Below are 17,394 nucleotides of genomic sequence, written 5' to 3' on the forward strand. Positions count from 1 at the left end.
TCCAAACTGTCTCTTCAACCTAACACTAACTAACTAACACACACACACACACACACACACACACAGAGCGAAACACTCCACTTATATATGCATGTAGATATTCCTGTTAGCGAGCTATATTTAAACACAGAAAGTAAGAGCAAATGCCGGACAGCCGTGTTACCACGCTATTATTATTATTATTATTATTATTATTATTATTATTATTATTATTATTATTATTATTATTATGCGCCTCCTTTTTTCTGCGTCATTTTCGGGAAGTGCGCGCGTGTGTGAGAGCGCGCGCTCCCGCGAGTCCCATAGGCAGCGGTGCGCGCGCGCGCGATTTCTCTGACAAGCGCAGCGCGAGCACACTAACAGGGCAACATCTGAAAAACAATCAAACAAAACAAACAACAAATAAACAAATAGGAGCTCCTGCTCGCGGATTAACACCCGGACAGCACCGGATTATCTGTGGAAGTGTTTTATTTTGTTGGAGCATGTAAACGGACAGACTCCGGGTGAAGATGACAAACACACGCGCACTGAACCGGATTGTGCCCCGGTGTGCGCTGAGGCCCCAGCTGTGCCCGCTGCTGCCAGATGTGCCGTTAGCTTAGCATCAGATTCGGACTGCAAATGCTAAATCTGATTTGCATAACTATTAGACAATTAGTTTGGCTAATCACAGATAGCCAGTTAGCATAACCGCAGGCATCTGAGGTGTTAGCTTAGCCGGCTAATCACAGTTAGCTAGCTGGACAATTCGTCAGTATTAGCTCGGCTAATTAGGCGATTAGCATAACTGTGGGAGCTAATTACGGTTAGCCATTTAATATTTACACTAAAAGTTAGTAAGAGGAATAACTGAAGAAAACTAAAGGTTTTAATTAAGTAACTCATCATATGTAAGTTAGTTAGCCGGTGGCTATCTCGTGCTAAGCGGGCTGCACTGAGTGCGCAGGCCGATGAGGAGAGCTCAAACCCGGGCACGGGCCACGGCGTCGCTCCGCAGGCATGCAGCAGCCCGGATACGACTTCTCCAGCGAGGAGAACAGCTCCAGGTGGAGAGGCCTGTTCGTGCCGGCGCTCAGAAAGGTCAAAGTTCTTACAAAATACACACTTATAGTCTTAATTAATGGCTGTTAAATATTAATGGTTTTTAATTACTGGCTGTTAAATATGAGTTCGATATTTTCTGTTACATCGAGACCCAGTTTATAGTTTATTATAATAATAGGTGTATTTTCCCATGCATGTGTGTCTGCTGCCCCTTTTTTTACTTTATCTGTCTATCTTTTTTACACTATTCAGGCCTCTATACATTATAGTGTTTTCTTTCTCTTTCACTTCTTTATTTTGGGCTTTATTACTTACATGTATAACGAATAAAACGTACACATTACTACTTAAAGCTGTAATACAGCATCAGAGACTGATGACAGGTTCGGTACAGTATGATTTATTTAGCAGTAAATCTTCACAATTCTCAGAAATCTTTACGATCCAATTAAAGACAAATTAAATAAACTCCATTCAGTTTTATTCTCTGATTACATTAGAACAGCAGGCTGAGGGATATTTAGGGACAGTTTTGTGGAATGTGAGTTTAGTACAGTTGTCAGTAGGCTGTGTGTGTGTGTGTGTGTGTGTGTGTGTGTGTGTGTGTGTGTGTGTGTGTGTGTTCATAAATGCTCTAACAAGTTTCTGTTTTTGTAAAAGCTGATGTTATAAACTGGCTAAGACAGTGACGTCAATGCAGACGTGACTCATTCTGTGTGTGTGTGTGTGTGTGTGTGTGTGTGTGTGTGTGTGTGTGTGTGTGTGTGTGTGTGACTTGCACAGGGGTTTCCCTCTGTTTGATGGAGAGCTGTTGCATACTAGTTGTCATGGAAGCACCGAGAGAGAGGAGTGTAACTGAGAGTATTAGTCATGTCGTGCATGTGTTTGTGTGTGTTGGTGTATGACGATGTCAGAATAAACATGCAGAAACACATAAACAAATCTGTTCTGCTCTCCCGATTTAGAAAGTATAAACACTGTGTATGTGCTGCTCTCTATGGAAAATAATCAACACAATGGTGGTGTAATATCATGGGAAATGGTAGCTTGGTAGTTAAGGACTACTGATTGGAAGGATGTGAGTTTGAATGACGGGGCCACCAAGCTACTGCCGCTGGACCCCTGTGCAAGGTACTGGAACCTCAATTGCTGTTCTGTATAAAATGAGGTTAAATGCAAGTTAGCTGACTCAATGCTACCAAACTAAATATTATTTATTTATTATTATTTATTAGTCTCCTCTAACAGTATGTCCTGGAGTGTTTTGCTCCTTATACCACAGCATTTGACCAACACTGTATGACATAAGTTTGACTTTTATCCATTTAAAGTTACATTAACGTGTGTGAAACTAGTTATTTCCTGTGGTTGCTTATGCTATAGCAGCTATAAACAGTTGTTCCTTTACCAGTCTCTCTGTATGATCTCTAATGAAGTCAATAACAATCAAACAATTAAATAAATAAAAGTAACAGCTTGTAAGTTAAACATTGCTGTATCAGTTATTATTTTAAACCATGTATGTAGATTGTGTGGGCCTTTTGAGCGAAAAAGTGATGACTATGCTACTGTCAAAACTGCTGTTCTAGAAAATTAATCAACACCTGACCACCAATCAGAATCCCTGTAATTTTCTTATCCCTAATCAACAGTGAACACAGTGAAGTACACTAGTGTAGGGAACAAAATGAGTGAACAGTCTGTGTGAGAGTGAGTAATAATAACTTTAATAATAACTTGTTAATAATTTGTTTATCTGTCCAGATTTTTTTTTTGCTATTTTCTCTCTCTACTTAGCTATTTAGTTATTTATATGTTTATCCTTCTATCAACATTTCATTTGTTTTCATTGTCTTTTCTATATTTAAAACAGGACCTGTGTGTATAAACACACACACACACACACACACACAGTGTTGTTCTCCTTTCTTATGACTCCTCCTGTCCCACACATCAATATTCTACTGTCTGCTGCTAACTGTGTGTGTGTGTGTGTGTGTGTGTGTGTGTGTGTGTGTGTGTGTGTCCGTCCCATGGAGCATCCATCAGTGCTTAATGGAAGAAAACCTGAAACACGACACCAGTGCAGAGAGTGATACCCAGCCTGACTCTCTTTCCTCTGTGTGTGTGTGTGTGTTTGTGTGTGTGTGTACACACACCACACCTCACCACATGTCTCTATATTACACCCCTAGATAGCTTATAATGTTGCTCCATCCATAGCAACATATGGCTGTTAAATGAATATTTATATTGTCAGTGGTGCTAATGTGTGTGTGTGTGTGTGTGTGTAGGTGCAGTTACAGGTGCATCCAAATCTGTCGTCAAATGAAGATGCTCTGCAGCATATCGAGGAGCTCATACTGCAGCTGCTTAACATGCTGTGTGTCAGTCAGCCCAGAACTGTTTCTGATGTGGAGGTACGCAGACATATACACATCTGTGTCAATCTGTATGACATTACTATTCAAACAAAGAAAAAGTCTATTTAATGTTCCCTGTACATTTTAAACACAATGTTTCTACAGTGATTGCACAGTGATCTGTATATTGCACATCTGCATTGGTGTCCTAACAGACACCGGGAGGAACAAAGCCACCACAAAAAACACACACTGTGACAACACAGCTAGTATTGCACATTTTAAAAGACTTCAGAAGTCGTAATAAGGGATGTGAGACACAAATCTTAATATATATTATAGGGCTGGGCGATAAAACGATAACGATATGTATCGCGATAGACACGTGATCGATTTTTTTATTTATTTATTTTTATCGGAAAAAAGGAAATGTAATTTTTATTACTGTTCTTTTAAAGGTAGCCAATGATCAGAAAGGGGCGGGGCTTGTCAATATGTGCAGAGAGAGTGTTCAGTGTGCATGTGTGACATTAGCAGAAAGCGGTTTTAACATCGACATGGAGGATAAAAAGAAAGATAAGAAAGACTTACGATAAGGACAAGACGTAGGACGTGTTAATATAGGATCAGCTTTCCAGCGCTGGAGAGAACTGAAGGAGCAGGAAGTTGGCCACATATTCACAGGTTGGAGTTTCCCGAGTCAATAACTCCTGAGCTAAACGCTGTTACTACACAAATAACACCTCTTTTCTATCGTAGTAATGTAGAGAGGCAGCTACAACCGCGTTTTGTGTAGTAACAGCGTTTAGCTCAGGAGTTATCGACTCGGGAAACTCCGACCTGTGAATATGTGGCCAAATGAGCCGCAGCGAGCGAGGAAATTGTCAATAAAAGAGGAAACGTCAGCGCAGCAGTACGGCAGTGTTTTGGACATTATAAGTGACCGTAGTCACAACAATGTCGTCTGCACATTATGCAGTAGCACTAAACTTACACTAAACTCTCAGCTTTCTCTGTTTATATTTAACACTTTACACTATTTTATTACACTTTATTAAACATTTCTTACATTTCCTGTCATTTCTCACCTTAAATGTTAAGAGATAATAGTTAAGTGTTCATTGTGACTTTAGACTCATGTTTACATTATAATTATTGGAGGTTTCCTGGTTGGTGACGTTTCTCTCTTAATAACTGAGGGGATTCTGATCAGAGGAAGGTGAAGTTTACAATAAAAAGGTTTAAATCTAATATATTTTTCTCCTGGTCCTTATTTTAAATGGGTCATAAACAATATCAATAATTATCGATATCGACCGATATGACACACTGACATCGTGATACAGCCGTATCAGCCAGCCCTAATATTTTATATTGTAATATATTTTTGAATATGTTAAAGACATGCTTTATGGTTTAGATTCAAGATAAAGTTATAGTTTAGAATTATTTAATCATATTATAAACACATTTATTGGACAAATGTACAGAGAGTCACTTTATATTGGTCTTTATTTGATTTATTCTGTTCATCCGTTAGTTTTATAAATTAAGCTCTCATCTTTATCTTCACTTTTCAGTGTTTTTAAAACTATATTCATCAGTTTTTCTTTTTCTGATTTATGATCATCTTTTTTTGTCATGTCCTCATCTGCATCTGTGCTTCTCTGTTCTGTGTCCAGGAGCGCATCCAGAAGACGTTTCCGTACCCCATAGATAAGTGGGCCATGTCTGACGCTCAGTCAGCTATAGAGAAGCGCAAGCGCAGGAACCCTCTCCTGTTTCCTGTGGACAAGATCCACCCTTTACTGAAGGTTACACACACAGACACTCACAAGCACTCATGCTTACTTTCAGACACATATGATCACATACACTTACACATGTTCTCACACACACACACACACACACACACACACACATACACACACTCTGATTACTAGCAACCCAAGCAGTATAGTTTGCTATAGTAATAGTAAGTCCACTGTTTTGGTTTGTTGCTGGGGTGGCGGTTATTCTGCTGAATGTCTGTGATTGGTACCTGCCATTTTAAAGAGATTTAGCCACTGTTGTAGTTTCTAAAACATTTAGAGTCAGGGCAAGTCTATAAAATGTGTATGTTTCCACTGAAGCAGAGGTGTGTGTATGCTTTTAAACACACATTTAAACCTAAATCTAAAACACACAATTACACATAGTCCTGTTTATTTTCTCTAGGAAGTGTTGGGCTATAAGATCGACTACCACGTCTCTCTGTACATCGTGGCCGTGCTGGAGTACATCTCAGCTGATATCCTCAAACTGGCTGGGAATTATGTGGGAAATATCCGACACTTTGAGATCAGCCAGCAGGACATAAAAGTCTCCATGTGTGCAGATAAGGTAATAGTCTCACCTCTCTCACACACACACACACACACACACACACACACACACACGGATTCAAACTGAACTGTGATTTCTACAGTTGATCAGCCAGGGTTACTGGGGGGTGTGTGTGGGTGTGTGAGAGCAGGTGCTGATGGACATGTTTGATCAGGAGGAGGTGGGTCTGGTGTCTCAGTGTGCAGAGGGAAACTCAACCACAGGTGTGCTGAACTACGATGACCTGGTGCGGTTGGAGATGGCTGAGGAACGGCAGTACCTGCGTGATCTTGACCTCATAATTAAGGTGTTCCGCCGAGCCTTCCTGTTCAACAGCAAACTCTTCAGCCCACAGGTAAGTCACATGACCGGGGTCTCTGTGACTGCATTCATGAAAATGTGTGTGGTCTTGAGTCCATCTGGAAGTCTAGTATGAAAAATGGCCATTTTAGTGTATACACAGATTGTGTCAGCCTGCTAGATAACATGAACGCTCTCCTTCTCGCTCTCTCTCCCTCTCTCTCTCTCGCTCTCCCTCTCTCTCTCTCTCTCTCTCTCTCTCTCTCTCACTGCAGGATGTGGAGCTAGTTTTCAGTAATATTTTGGAGGTACATGAGCTGACAGTGAAGTTGTTAGGTCTGATTGAAGACGCAGTGGAGATGACTGAAGATGGCAGTCCTCACCCACTGGTTGGCAGCTGTTTTGAAGACCTTGCAGAGGTGTGTGTGTGTGTGTGTGCGCAAGTTTTCAAGGTTGGCTTTCCTTATGCTTCATTTCAGATGCATTATAATTGCTGTTAAACTGGTCTGAACCTCAGATTTCTTGATGAACTAACAAGCTCTCTAATGTCTGACTCCACCCACTCATGTTTGGATGACACCTGGCATTATCATATGAATCAGGTGATTATTTATTGACAGATATTCACTATATTTTGGCTGTGTGTGTGTGTGTAGGAACAAGCCTTTGACCCCTATGAGACTCTGTCCCAGGACATTCTCTCCAAAGAGTTTCACGATCACTTCAGTAACCTGATGTCCCGCCCCACTGTGGCATTACACTTCCAGGTAAATACTGCACACTGATTGGCTCTCGGGCAACATTACTGCCCCACTACTACCTCTGTTTACTGCAGTGAGGTTCATATAGGTAAAGCTAGCTGTTTATAAATAGACCTACAGCTGTGTGTTTGTGTGTGTGTGTGTGTGTGTGTGTGTGTGTGTGTGTGTGTGTGTGTGTGTGTGTGTGTGTGTGTGTCACTCCTCTTCTGTTGCTAATCAATGCTTTTATGTATATAGATGTGCTTTAATTTCCACTAGATGTGAAGCATGTAAGTAACAGAGTGTGTGTCTGTGTGTAAGATAGAAAGTAGTAGATTATTGATTGAGGTGTATGATATGGAGGCTGTCTTGTGGCCTGGTTAAATGGATACTGTGATCTCTCTTACACACACAGACACGCACACACACACATACACACACACACACACACATACACACACACTGCTCCCAGCCCAGTCTCCTGTTCATATTACTGTCCAGTCTACTCTACCAGAGACAGATCAGTCTGACCCCTTGTGTGTGTGTTACAGTCGATTGCTGAGGGTTTTAAGGAGGCTGTGCAGCATGTTCTTCCCCAGCTGATGATGATACCTGTGTATCACTGCATGCACTACTTTGAACTGCTGCAGGTGAGACTCAAACACACAGTCCATTATTTGAAGGTATAATTATTAACTCTTTTAGTCCTATACATGGCCTTTATTATATACAGTATATACACCTGACTGCAGATGTTCTTATTGTCCTGTTGTTTGTTTGTTTACATCTCGTATATAGTGAGTTAACACTGAATATGTGATTTTCAGCAACTGCAGGAGCGGAGCATAGACCATGATGACCGGGAGCATCTGAAACAGGCTCAGACGGCTCTGCTGAACCTGCAAAGCAGCATTGAGCGCATCTACAGCAAAAAACCTCCCCGCCGCAAACCAGGGTAACACACACACAAAACATTTTCTTGGAGGACTAGAAAAAAAATTGCTAAATAAATTTCACCTGAATTTTAGTTGACCACCTTTACTTTGCCTATTTGCTTCATGAGCCTAGTTTATTTCTACTCTATTTGACTGAATGATGAAAAATGTCAGTTGGAAAATGTTTTTCTTTTCCGACTTCAACGTCACGTTGGAGTTGAGCATCATCTTTAGCAGTAACAGCACTCCCTGGTGCAGCTGCCTTTAATTCTAATCATTTGGTAAAACATTTTATACTGTCTTAAGCTGTCTGATCTCTCTCTCTCTCTCTCTCTCTCTCTCTCTCTCTCACTCACACACACACACACACACACACACACACAGTGAACCTCTTTATTGGCTATATAGCCGAACGATTCGTAGTAAGCATCTGGCCATAAAGCGCATGAGTGAGATCCAAAGGAGCATCGACGGCTGGGAAGGCAGAGACATTGGTCAGTGCTGCAGCCAGTTCATCCTGGAGGGTCCGCTTGTACGTGCCGGTGCCAAGCACGAACGCCACAACTTTTTGTTCGATGGATTGATGATTAGCTGCAAGGCCAATCAGAGCTCACGAATGCCAGGGGCAGAGTTCCGGCTGAAGGAGAAGTTTGTGCTGCGTAAGTATCGTGTGGTGGACCGCGAGGACTCACAAGATCTACGCTTCGCCTTCGAGCTGGTGGGGCGCGATGAGGGCGGGGCTGTGTTCTGCGCACGCTCAGCTGAGGAGAAGAGTGCTTGGATGTCGGCGCTCTTCATGCTGCAGTGTAGAAGTACTCTGGACCGCATGCTGGATGCCGAACTACAGAAGGAGGAGGAGGAGCAGCCATTGCGTTTGCCATCTCCTGATGTGTACCGCTTCACCGTGCGTGACTCAGAGGAGAACATTGTGTTTGAGGAGCACATGCAGAGCAAAACCGGCATCCCCATCATTAAAGCAGGGACTGTGGAAAAACTCATAGAGAGACTCACCTACCACATGTATGCAGGTGAGCAGCTGGTATAAAACCAATGTGGAGCAGCAGTGACCCCTGCTGTACACTACACAACACTACACAAGGTCTCTAATTTAAACATTCACACTGATGGTGGAGTATTTAAATTCACACCACCTGATGCCATACTGAGGTTTTTTTTTTTTCCTCTTTCCAGATCCAAATTTTGTGCGAACGTTTTTGACGACTTATCGTTCTTTCTGCAAACCACAAGACCTCCTCACACTCCTCATTGAAAGGTAAACTACACGCATAAGGCATTTTTATGTTATTAGTTTAAACACACAGATGACAGATAATTATCGAGTAAATTCTCCCACGATGCACTAGGTTTGAGATCCCTGAGCCTGAACAGTTGGAGGCGGAACTTGAGTCGATGTGGAACGGGAATCAGCCAATGGCAGCCGAGCTCCAGAGATTCCGTAGAGAATATGTGCAACCTGTCCAGCTCAGGTGTACACTGATTCCTTGCATACATACATACACACTCTATACTTGCAGGTATGTGTACTTATACTCCTGTCTGTGTGTGTGTGTGTGTGTGTGTGTATGTGTGTGTTCAGGGTTCTAAATGTGTTTCGCCAGTGGGTGGAGCATCATTTCTATGACTTTGAGAATGATCCAGAACTACGCATCAGACTGGAGGATTATATCACCAACCCAATGCAGCTAAGAGGTACACACACACACACACTCACCGTCACAGAGCACAGCTAGAGTAAATTCACATCTGCATAGTAACAGAATCTTGTCTGATTGTTTGATTGACAGTAATTATGCTTTGGTGTGAATGCAGGGAAGTCTGTGCGTAAGTGGGTGGTGTCCATTAATAAGATCATTAAGCGGAAGATGCAGATGCAGCCAAATGGCATCAGTCATAACATTACCTTCGAGGTTCCACCGCCTCCTGTGGAGTGGCACATCAGCCGGCCCGGCCAGATCGACACCTTTGACCTCATGACCCTTCACCCGATTGAGATCGCACGTCAGCTCACACTGCTGGAGTCTGACCTGTACAGGTGAGAGAGACCGACAATTAGGAGCAGCAACTGATGACAGTAGACAGCAAATAAAATTTGTGTATGTACACGTGTGCCTGCAGGGCTGTGCGTCCGTCCGAGTTAGTGGGCAGTGTGTGGACTAAAGAAGATAAAGAGAAGAACTCGCCCAACCTGCTGAGGATGATCAGACACACCACCAACCTCACACTCTGGTTTGAGAAGTGAGTCACATGTTACCCTATTGAATCATGCGGCATTTTCTCTGGACTCTTAGACATTCTCTCTCTCTCTCTCTCTCTCTCTCTCTCTGTCAGGTGTGTGGTGGAGGCAGAGAATTTGGAGGAACGGGTGGCGGTGATGATCAGGATAATTGAAATTCTGCAGGTTTTCCAGGAGCTCAACAATTTTAACGGCGTTTTAGAGATTGTTAGCGCCATCAACTCCGTACCTGTTTACCGCCTGGAGCACACTTTTGAGGTCACAAACACCACATCGTACTGTGTGTCTGATTACCAATGTGTCTTAATTAGGAACTGACTTCCTGTCTCTGTGGCCTGAAAGCTCAACTGTTAGCTTTGATGTTGTTGTCAGTGGTTTGTAGCTGAGTTACAGCCGAGTTTTCTTTTTTATTATTTATATAGCACACATTATACAACAGACATTGCCCAAGGTGCAGGCCAAGCCCCCTCAGACTTGCCCCCATGCTACCTCTAATAAATGGGTTTTTAACAAGGCCTTAAACACAACCAGCGACTTGTCCGATCTGACGGAGTGCGGAAGGTCATTCCGTAGTAAAGGACCAACATGTGAGAAAGCTCTGTCACCTTTACATGTATAATTAGTTCTCGGTCACAAGGAGATTTTGGTTCTCTGATCTCAGCGACTTAGACGGAGTGTATAACGACAACAACTCTGAAAGATATGGTGGTGCCAAATTATGTAGTGCTTTAAAAACCAGCACAATAATCTTGTAGTGTACTTTATACTGGACTGGCAGACAATTCAAGGATCTCAATAAAGGTGTAACATGGTCCGTTTTCATCATTCTGGCTGCAGCATTTTGTATATTCTGCAAGCATGCCAGAGCTTTTTTATCAATCAACATACAGAGAATTACAATAGTCCATTCTAGAGAAAACGACCACAAAGTTCACTTCCTCAAAGTCTGTATGAGATAGAAATGGTTTGGTTTTCGCTAAGAGCCGTAAGTAAAAAAAACTGGATTTAACCACAGTATTTATTTGCTTATCCATTTTTAACTCCGAATCCAAGATAAACCCCAGGCTTTTAACCCTGTCAGAGATGGCAACTGACAAGGAGGTATCTATTAGGTGGACATCAGGACCAAAAACTACAACCTCAGTTTTCTCCTCATTTAATTTTAAAAAATTAGCTGCCAACCGTCTTTCACCTCCTGCGTACATGCTAGATTGCCAAAATAATCACAGTTTGACTGTTTTACCGAAAAATAGAGCTGTACATCATCCGCATAGCAGTGAAATGACATGTTGTGTTTCTGAAAAATCAAACCAAGAGGTAGCGCACATAAATAAAACAGGAGCTAAAATCGATCCCTGAGGAACCCCACACAGTAACAGAGACCTCAGGGACATACCGTCTTTTACACACACAGAAAAAGATCTATCAGCAAGATCAGATTTAAACCACTTTAAGACATTCCCCTTTAGGCCAACACAAGATTCCAAACGCTGGATTAAAATATTGTGCTCCACCATATCGAATGAGATCTAGAAGAATCAAATCTGAATTTCCCCTCTGTCCAGAGTCAAAAGGATATTATATTTTAATTATAGTACTTTAGGTATTTTCTCTTTAAATCCTATTTAACTGTTTCTGATCTGTAGCCTTACCACCTGAGCTCAGGTTATGTGTGTGTGTGGGTGTGGGTGTGTTTAGGCTGTGCCGGAGAGGAAGAAGAGGTTTCTGGAGGAGGCAGTGGAGCTCAGTCAAGATCATTTTAAAAAGTATCTAGCCAAACTCAAATCCATCAACCCACCGTGTGTGCCTTTCTTCGGTAAGACCGTGCGGCTGTGGTCAGCTGTTGTAGAACAGGAATATCTATGAGTCCTGGTAGTTTTTACAAAAGCTGTAAGAGCCAAAAAATGTAATTTTGGTTACAGAGTACCTCACAGGGATGAAACCTGTGTGTGTGTGTGTGTGTGTGTGTGTGTGTGTGTGTGTGTGTCTTTACAGGTATCTACCTGACCAACATCCTGAAAACAGAGGAGGGGAATCCGGACTTCCTGAAGCGTCATGGTAAAGATCTAATCAACTTTAGCAAGAGACGCAAAGTGGCTGAGATCACTGGGGAGATCCAGCAGTACCAGAACCAACCGTACCGTATTGCGGTCGAAAATGAAATCAGGGTAGGGTTATGTCACTTACTCCTCACACACGCCTTTCCTTTTGTTTTCTATTTTCTAAAAAACTGAACAGTGTTCTAGGATGTCTAAAACGCTAGAATCACTGTGAAAAGTAAGTGTGTGTGTTACAGAGGTTCTTTGAGAACCTGAACCCCATGGGCAGTATGACTGAGAAGGAGTTCAGTGATTATCTATTTAATAAATCTCTGGAGATCGAGCCACGCAACAGCAAACAGCCTCCGCGATTTGTAAGTGTCTGTCTCTCTGTCTGTCTATTTATCTGTCTGTCTTCCTGTCTGTTCTTATCATTGTTAGTATCATCTCTTATCATCAGTGTTTCATGGGAGCTAAAGCGTTAGAGTGACTCCTGAATAAGACCTTCTGCAGGACGTAAAATACAAAGTGATTTCTACTATAGAAAGAAGACCATAAGTTAATGACACCCTGCTCAGCACTGCAACATGCGTAGGTCTGTGTACAGCTTTCCCCTGTCAGCAGAACCAGTGCATCATTTACTCAGAAATCCATGGAGCGTTGGAGCGTCTCCCTTTAGAGACTGAACCAATCAGGTGGCACGCGTACATGGCCGCTACTACTAACTACACTGTGATCATGGCGAGACAGTCGACTCTCTTCAATGACATTCCGGCTTTGACTTTCGTGATTCATCACAGAAACTATGAAGTAAAAAACTATGAGAAGATGCTTTACTATCTAAGGACATGCAGGCAGGTGAAGAGCTAAGGGGTGTGAGGCAGGATTTCAGCCCTCCACCAAGATTAGTCACTGAACACTAGACATTGAGGGTTAGCAAAGACTAAGGACATAAAACATGCAGTGTTAAAATGGCATCAAAAGGACTAACTCACACAACACTGGTACTCAGGGACTCCACCTACTGGGGACTACAGTTACCCTCATGAAGAAGAGCCTGTAATCTCCTGCAGACTTTACTTTCATTTTCAATTATAGCTTTTCATTTGTTAGAATGTTAGCAGTATAACAATACTAACGTTAAAACATACATTAGTATGACCATCTTACTTGCATCTATATTTCATTTATTTATTTATTTATTTATTTATTTATTAGGGAGGTATATTTTGAGGTCTGTCTGTCTGTCTGTCATTTTGTAGCGTATATATAAAGAAAAAGCATTGTAATGTATATTTAATGGTGTCTGTCTATATCTCCCCCCCCCCTCTGTTACTTTCCCATCTACTCCCTTCAACCAACAGCCCAGGAAGACATCTTACCCTCTGAAGTCCCCGGGGGTGCGTCCTGTGAGGCAGGTGACGACCGGAGGTGGGAATCGAGGACACCCTGCGCCGTTAGAGCGTGACCCATTGCCTAAAATCACCTTCAGGAGCATTGCTGAGACCGAGACAGAGAGCATGACCTCGCTGCCCACTTCCCCCAACACACCCGCCCAGACACCCCCCCCTTCCGCTTGCTCCGAGCTCAACTCTGTCTTCATAGAGCATGACACCAGTGGTCAGTGTAGACGTTAACAATACACACAATAACATTAAACTGCACTCTTGTTGATATTTGATTCCTGTACTTGATAATTTGGTGTTAAACTGTGTGTGTAACGACATGCTGGGTTTCTGTTTCATCCTGTTTATAAACTCTGTGTGTAACGACATGCTGGGTTTCTGTTTCATCCTGTTTATAAACTCTGTGTGTAACGACATGCTGGGTTTCTGTTTCATCCTGTTTATAAACTGTGTGTGTAACGACATGCTGGGTTTCTGTTTCATCCTGTTTATAAACTCTGTGTGTTTTCTGTAGGCACCAGTATTTTTGCTACTGTCATGCTGCCTCCTTCCAGTGAGTATTATTTTCACGAGTGTGATGTGTACTTCCTGTCACATTTGATTAAATACTCTCAGTTCATTTGTACAAGCCTGATCTGTTTAAGGTTATAAACAACGTGGCTAATGAATGTTTTATAACTTACATATTAATGCATTTTCATTGTCACTTAGATTTATAATATGGGAGAACCTACAGACATGAGCCATGGTCTTTTTAGTCATTTCTTGGGCACTAACCTTTTAACACAGTTTATTATTCACCATAGCTCTGTGTGTGTGTGTGTGTGTGTGTGTGTGTGTGTGTGTGTGTGTGTGTGTGTGTGTGTGTGTGTGTGTGTGTTTACTGTAGAGTTTCACTCAGTGTCCTGTGGCAGTTTGCATCAGCTGGGTGAAGAGCTTCTGAAACCTCCACCACTGCCCCCCCGCAGGAAGGATGCATCCTCAGAGAGCAAGGTAACTTACACACTCACAGTTATACACGAACACACACACACACACATGCATTAATTTAAGGTTTTTATGTAATTAATTTGTGTGTAGTTAAGTTCTAGATCAGAAAGTCCACCCGCAGTTCCACCTCGGCTGAGAACTCCTCTTCCTCTCCCTTCTGTTCCTCGTTTCACACGTGGAATCAGCGAGCAGACAGATGGTTCCTCAAGCCCCCCACCACCTCCACCCCCACGTGACCCCATCCCAGAAGTGATGCCCCCCATACCGCAGCGACCCCCTGAGAGCTTCATCAACTGCCCCATGAACCCCGCTGTGTCTCCAGTGGGACGCATTCATTGGGATTACTGCAGCTCGCCCTCGTCCCCCTGCACCCCGCCAGGCACGCCCTCCCCTCGCCTCCCATTCCCCCCTCCGGGCACCCCGTCCCCCCGCATTCCCCGCCGTCTCTGCCCCTCCCCTGGTCCTGCTGTCCCCAGCCCGTGCCACCTGCCCCCTCCTATTCCACCTAGACACAACTCCACGCCCCCCACCCTGCCCAAACTGCCCCCAAAGACTTACAAAAGAGAGTTGTCTCACTCCACACACACTCTCTCTCCACCATCCATACACACATTGTCAGACAGCAGCCAGTGAGCATGAGCCATCAGATCACTGCTGAGTCAAGAAGAGGTGGAGCGATTCCAGTGTCCTGGATGGACAGTTTAACTTAGCCCCACCCACTTTGGCCCAGGGGCAGGTGCTTGAGGACATGTGGTGTGTGTAACTTTTGTATACACTGTTCACTAACCCAAGCCCATGTTTGTCAGAAACGGAACTCTCAGAACTTTTCATTGGCACTCTCTGGGTCAGTGCTGATTGTTACACAGGCTAATGATGTCACATGGAGCCTGGACAGTGATTGGATGTTAGAGATGGAGGACTCTCACTGCTGTTCTTTATCATGATCAAACGTCTTAACTGCTACTCGGGAGGTCAGAGGTCAAAGGTGACTGACCCCTGTACCAAGTCCCTTTTAAGCTGCCTTGTTCTTACAGCCATGATCTTTGACCTGAGACTGTGACAGCCATGAACTTTTGTCCCTTTGCTGAGAGGAGCGGACTCCGCGGTTCGGAGTGTGGTGTAGCTGAACTGTGTCTTTATTTAAAGCCTTCACACCACCAAGATGATGTCTTAACAACACAAACAGTACAGTTTCCCTTCAGTGATCATCTGTTGTGAGTGTGTGCATTGTTAGGAAGGGGAGCTTGTTCTTATTGCCAGATGACGACATCCGATGTGCCTTTTACACTGTTACTGAACAAAGTGACTTTCTAAAGCTTTCACCGTGCCCAGAACAAATTGTACACTACAGCTAGGTGTGTGTGTGTGTGTGTGTGTGTGTGTGTGTGTGTGTGTGTGTGTTCTGTTCAGTATTTTTTCTGCTCTTATGTCTTCATTCTGTGCTACAAAAACCCAAAAACACAACACGCCTTAATAGCACGCTGACAATCGTAGCATTTCCCTCCTTCTCTTTCTGTCTCTCTCTCTCGCTCTCTCTGTCTGTCTCTCTGTCTCTGTGTCTCTCGCTCTCTCATTTACTTTACACACATACGTAACAAAGCCATCCACAACTTTTACACTTTTAGTTAAGTGTTTATGTAAATGAAAGTGTTTACAGATCCTGCTCTGTTAATCCGGTCGGATCTCAAACTGCACATCAGACACTGCCAAACTGGTATCTCGTAGCGGCACACCCTTATTTTAGCATCCTACCATTCAGTGTACTACTTATGCAATTTGGGACATGTCAGTGACCCATGGCAATGATGGGTTATGTCCCAAACTCTCCTAATAAAATACTCCTGTAGTAAATAATACACCAACAGAGGTACACACTTTAGGGAACGGTTGATTATAAACCCCTTGTTAGCTTCTTAGCTTCTGTCCCAAACCACATACTAGTGTATTAAACACTTTTTTTAAAGTGTGCACAATATTTTTAATATGCTATTTAGTGTACTGTTTAAGGCTTGAGACATAACAACATATAACTCATGTTTTCTGAACTCACCGGTTTAACAAATGTATAAATAAAACCAAATGTGGCGAACTATTTTGACGTATTATGTAGTATCCTATTTATGCTACGTATGTGGTTTGGGATTGGATATACTAATGTAATGAATAATATTAATCTGACATCTGGCTGTGTCCCAAACCTCTATTAATGCACTGAACATTCTAAAGTCGGACACTGTTAATAGTGTACTATTTATAAAATTTGGGATACTATGGAAAGATAACTAAAGGCTAAATTATTTCTGATTTCTGACCCAAACCACTACTCATGCACTAAATAGTTACCAAAGATGGAGTTTTATTTCTTTTTTATTTACACTATAGGGCCGTACTGTTAAGGAGGTGCCCTCAGGTTACACGTGTCTCACCCTCAACAGTCACTGCAGTTTGTTTGTGTCCCAAACGCCTCATTAGTGCCTGCTGTTGCTCCCTGCATGTTCAGTCCTAACACAGCACATGTCTACAATCAGAGCTTAGACACACAGAAGTGTTCATATCAATAATGTCCATCTCCCTACCTAGTGTCCTACCCAGTGTCTGTAGTGCTCAATTACGACATAGTGCCCTGACCGGCTTGCATGCTAATTGTGTAAACTCTGCCCACTTTCTGTGTTCACTTACAGTTTCTCCACTTACACTTTACCTGCATGCTTACTGTAGTGCCTCCTGTGATCTAGTGCCCTTATTCAGCATTCGGGACACAGCTGGACTCTCTGCGTCTCTACGCCTAATTCATTCTCCCTCAGACAAGTCCGCTTGATATTTTTAGGCTTAGATTGGGCCCTTGAATGCTCTGTTAATGATGTCATGTTGTGTCGTGTGGTTGGTTGGTTGGTTGGTATCCTGTTCTCTGTGGGACTCATTAATAAACAGCCAGTCTTATTTTGTACAGAATGTG

At 42.9% G+C, this 17,394-nt stretch overlaps 1 protein-coding gene across 3 annotated transcripts; it reads left to right on the forward strand.

Moving 5' to 3' along the window:
• The first annotated feature begins 295 nt into the window (after positions 1-295).
• sos2 (son of sevenless homolog 2 (Drosophila)) lies at positions 296-17,390 on the forward strand. 3 transcript variants are annotated; one of them, XM_047812966.1, is made up of 23 exons: positions 296-1,083; positions 3,342-3,467; positions 5,093-5,224; positions 5,628-5,792; positions 5,950-6,129; positions 6,350-6,493; positions 6,731-6,841; positions 7,366-7,464; positions 7,642-7,769; positions 8,134-8,777; positions 8,941-9,022; positions 9,114-9,236; positions 9,347-9,459; positions 9,580-9,802; positions 9,886-10,005; positions 10,099-10,261; positions 11,702-11,819; positions 11,999-12,171; positions 12,300-12,416; positions 13,407-13,662; positions 13,963-14,001; positions 14,338-14,441; positions 14,529-17,390. In XM_047812966.1, exons 1-23 carry the CDS (start codon positions 1,003-1,005, stop codon positions 15,069-15,071), a joined length of 3,984 nt encoding a protein of 1,327 aa, XP_047668922.1. In that variant the 5' UTR covers positions 296-1,002; the 3' UTR covers positions 15,072-17,390. The 3 variants fall into 3 exon arrangements, with proteins under 3 accessions (XP_047668922.1, XP_026990400.1, XP_026990399.1); XM_027134598.2 differs by having other exon boundaries at positions 297-1,083; positions 5,926-6,129; XM_027134599.2 differs by lacking the exon at positions 12,300-12,416 and having other exon boundaries at positions 5,926-6,129.
• The last annotated feature ends 4 nt before the right edge of the window (positions 17,391-17,394 follow it).

This window comes from Tachysurus fulvidraco, chromosome 4 (genome assembly GCF_022655615.1).
Source record: "Tachysurus fulvidraco isolate hzauxx_2018 chromosome 4, HZAU_PFXX_2.0, whole genome shotgun sequence".
Lineage (NCBI taxonomy): Eukaryota > Metazoa > Chordata > Actinopteri > Siluriformes > Bagridae > Tachysurus > Tachysurus fulvidraco.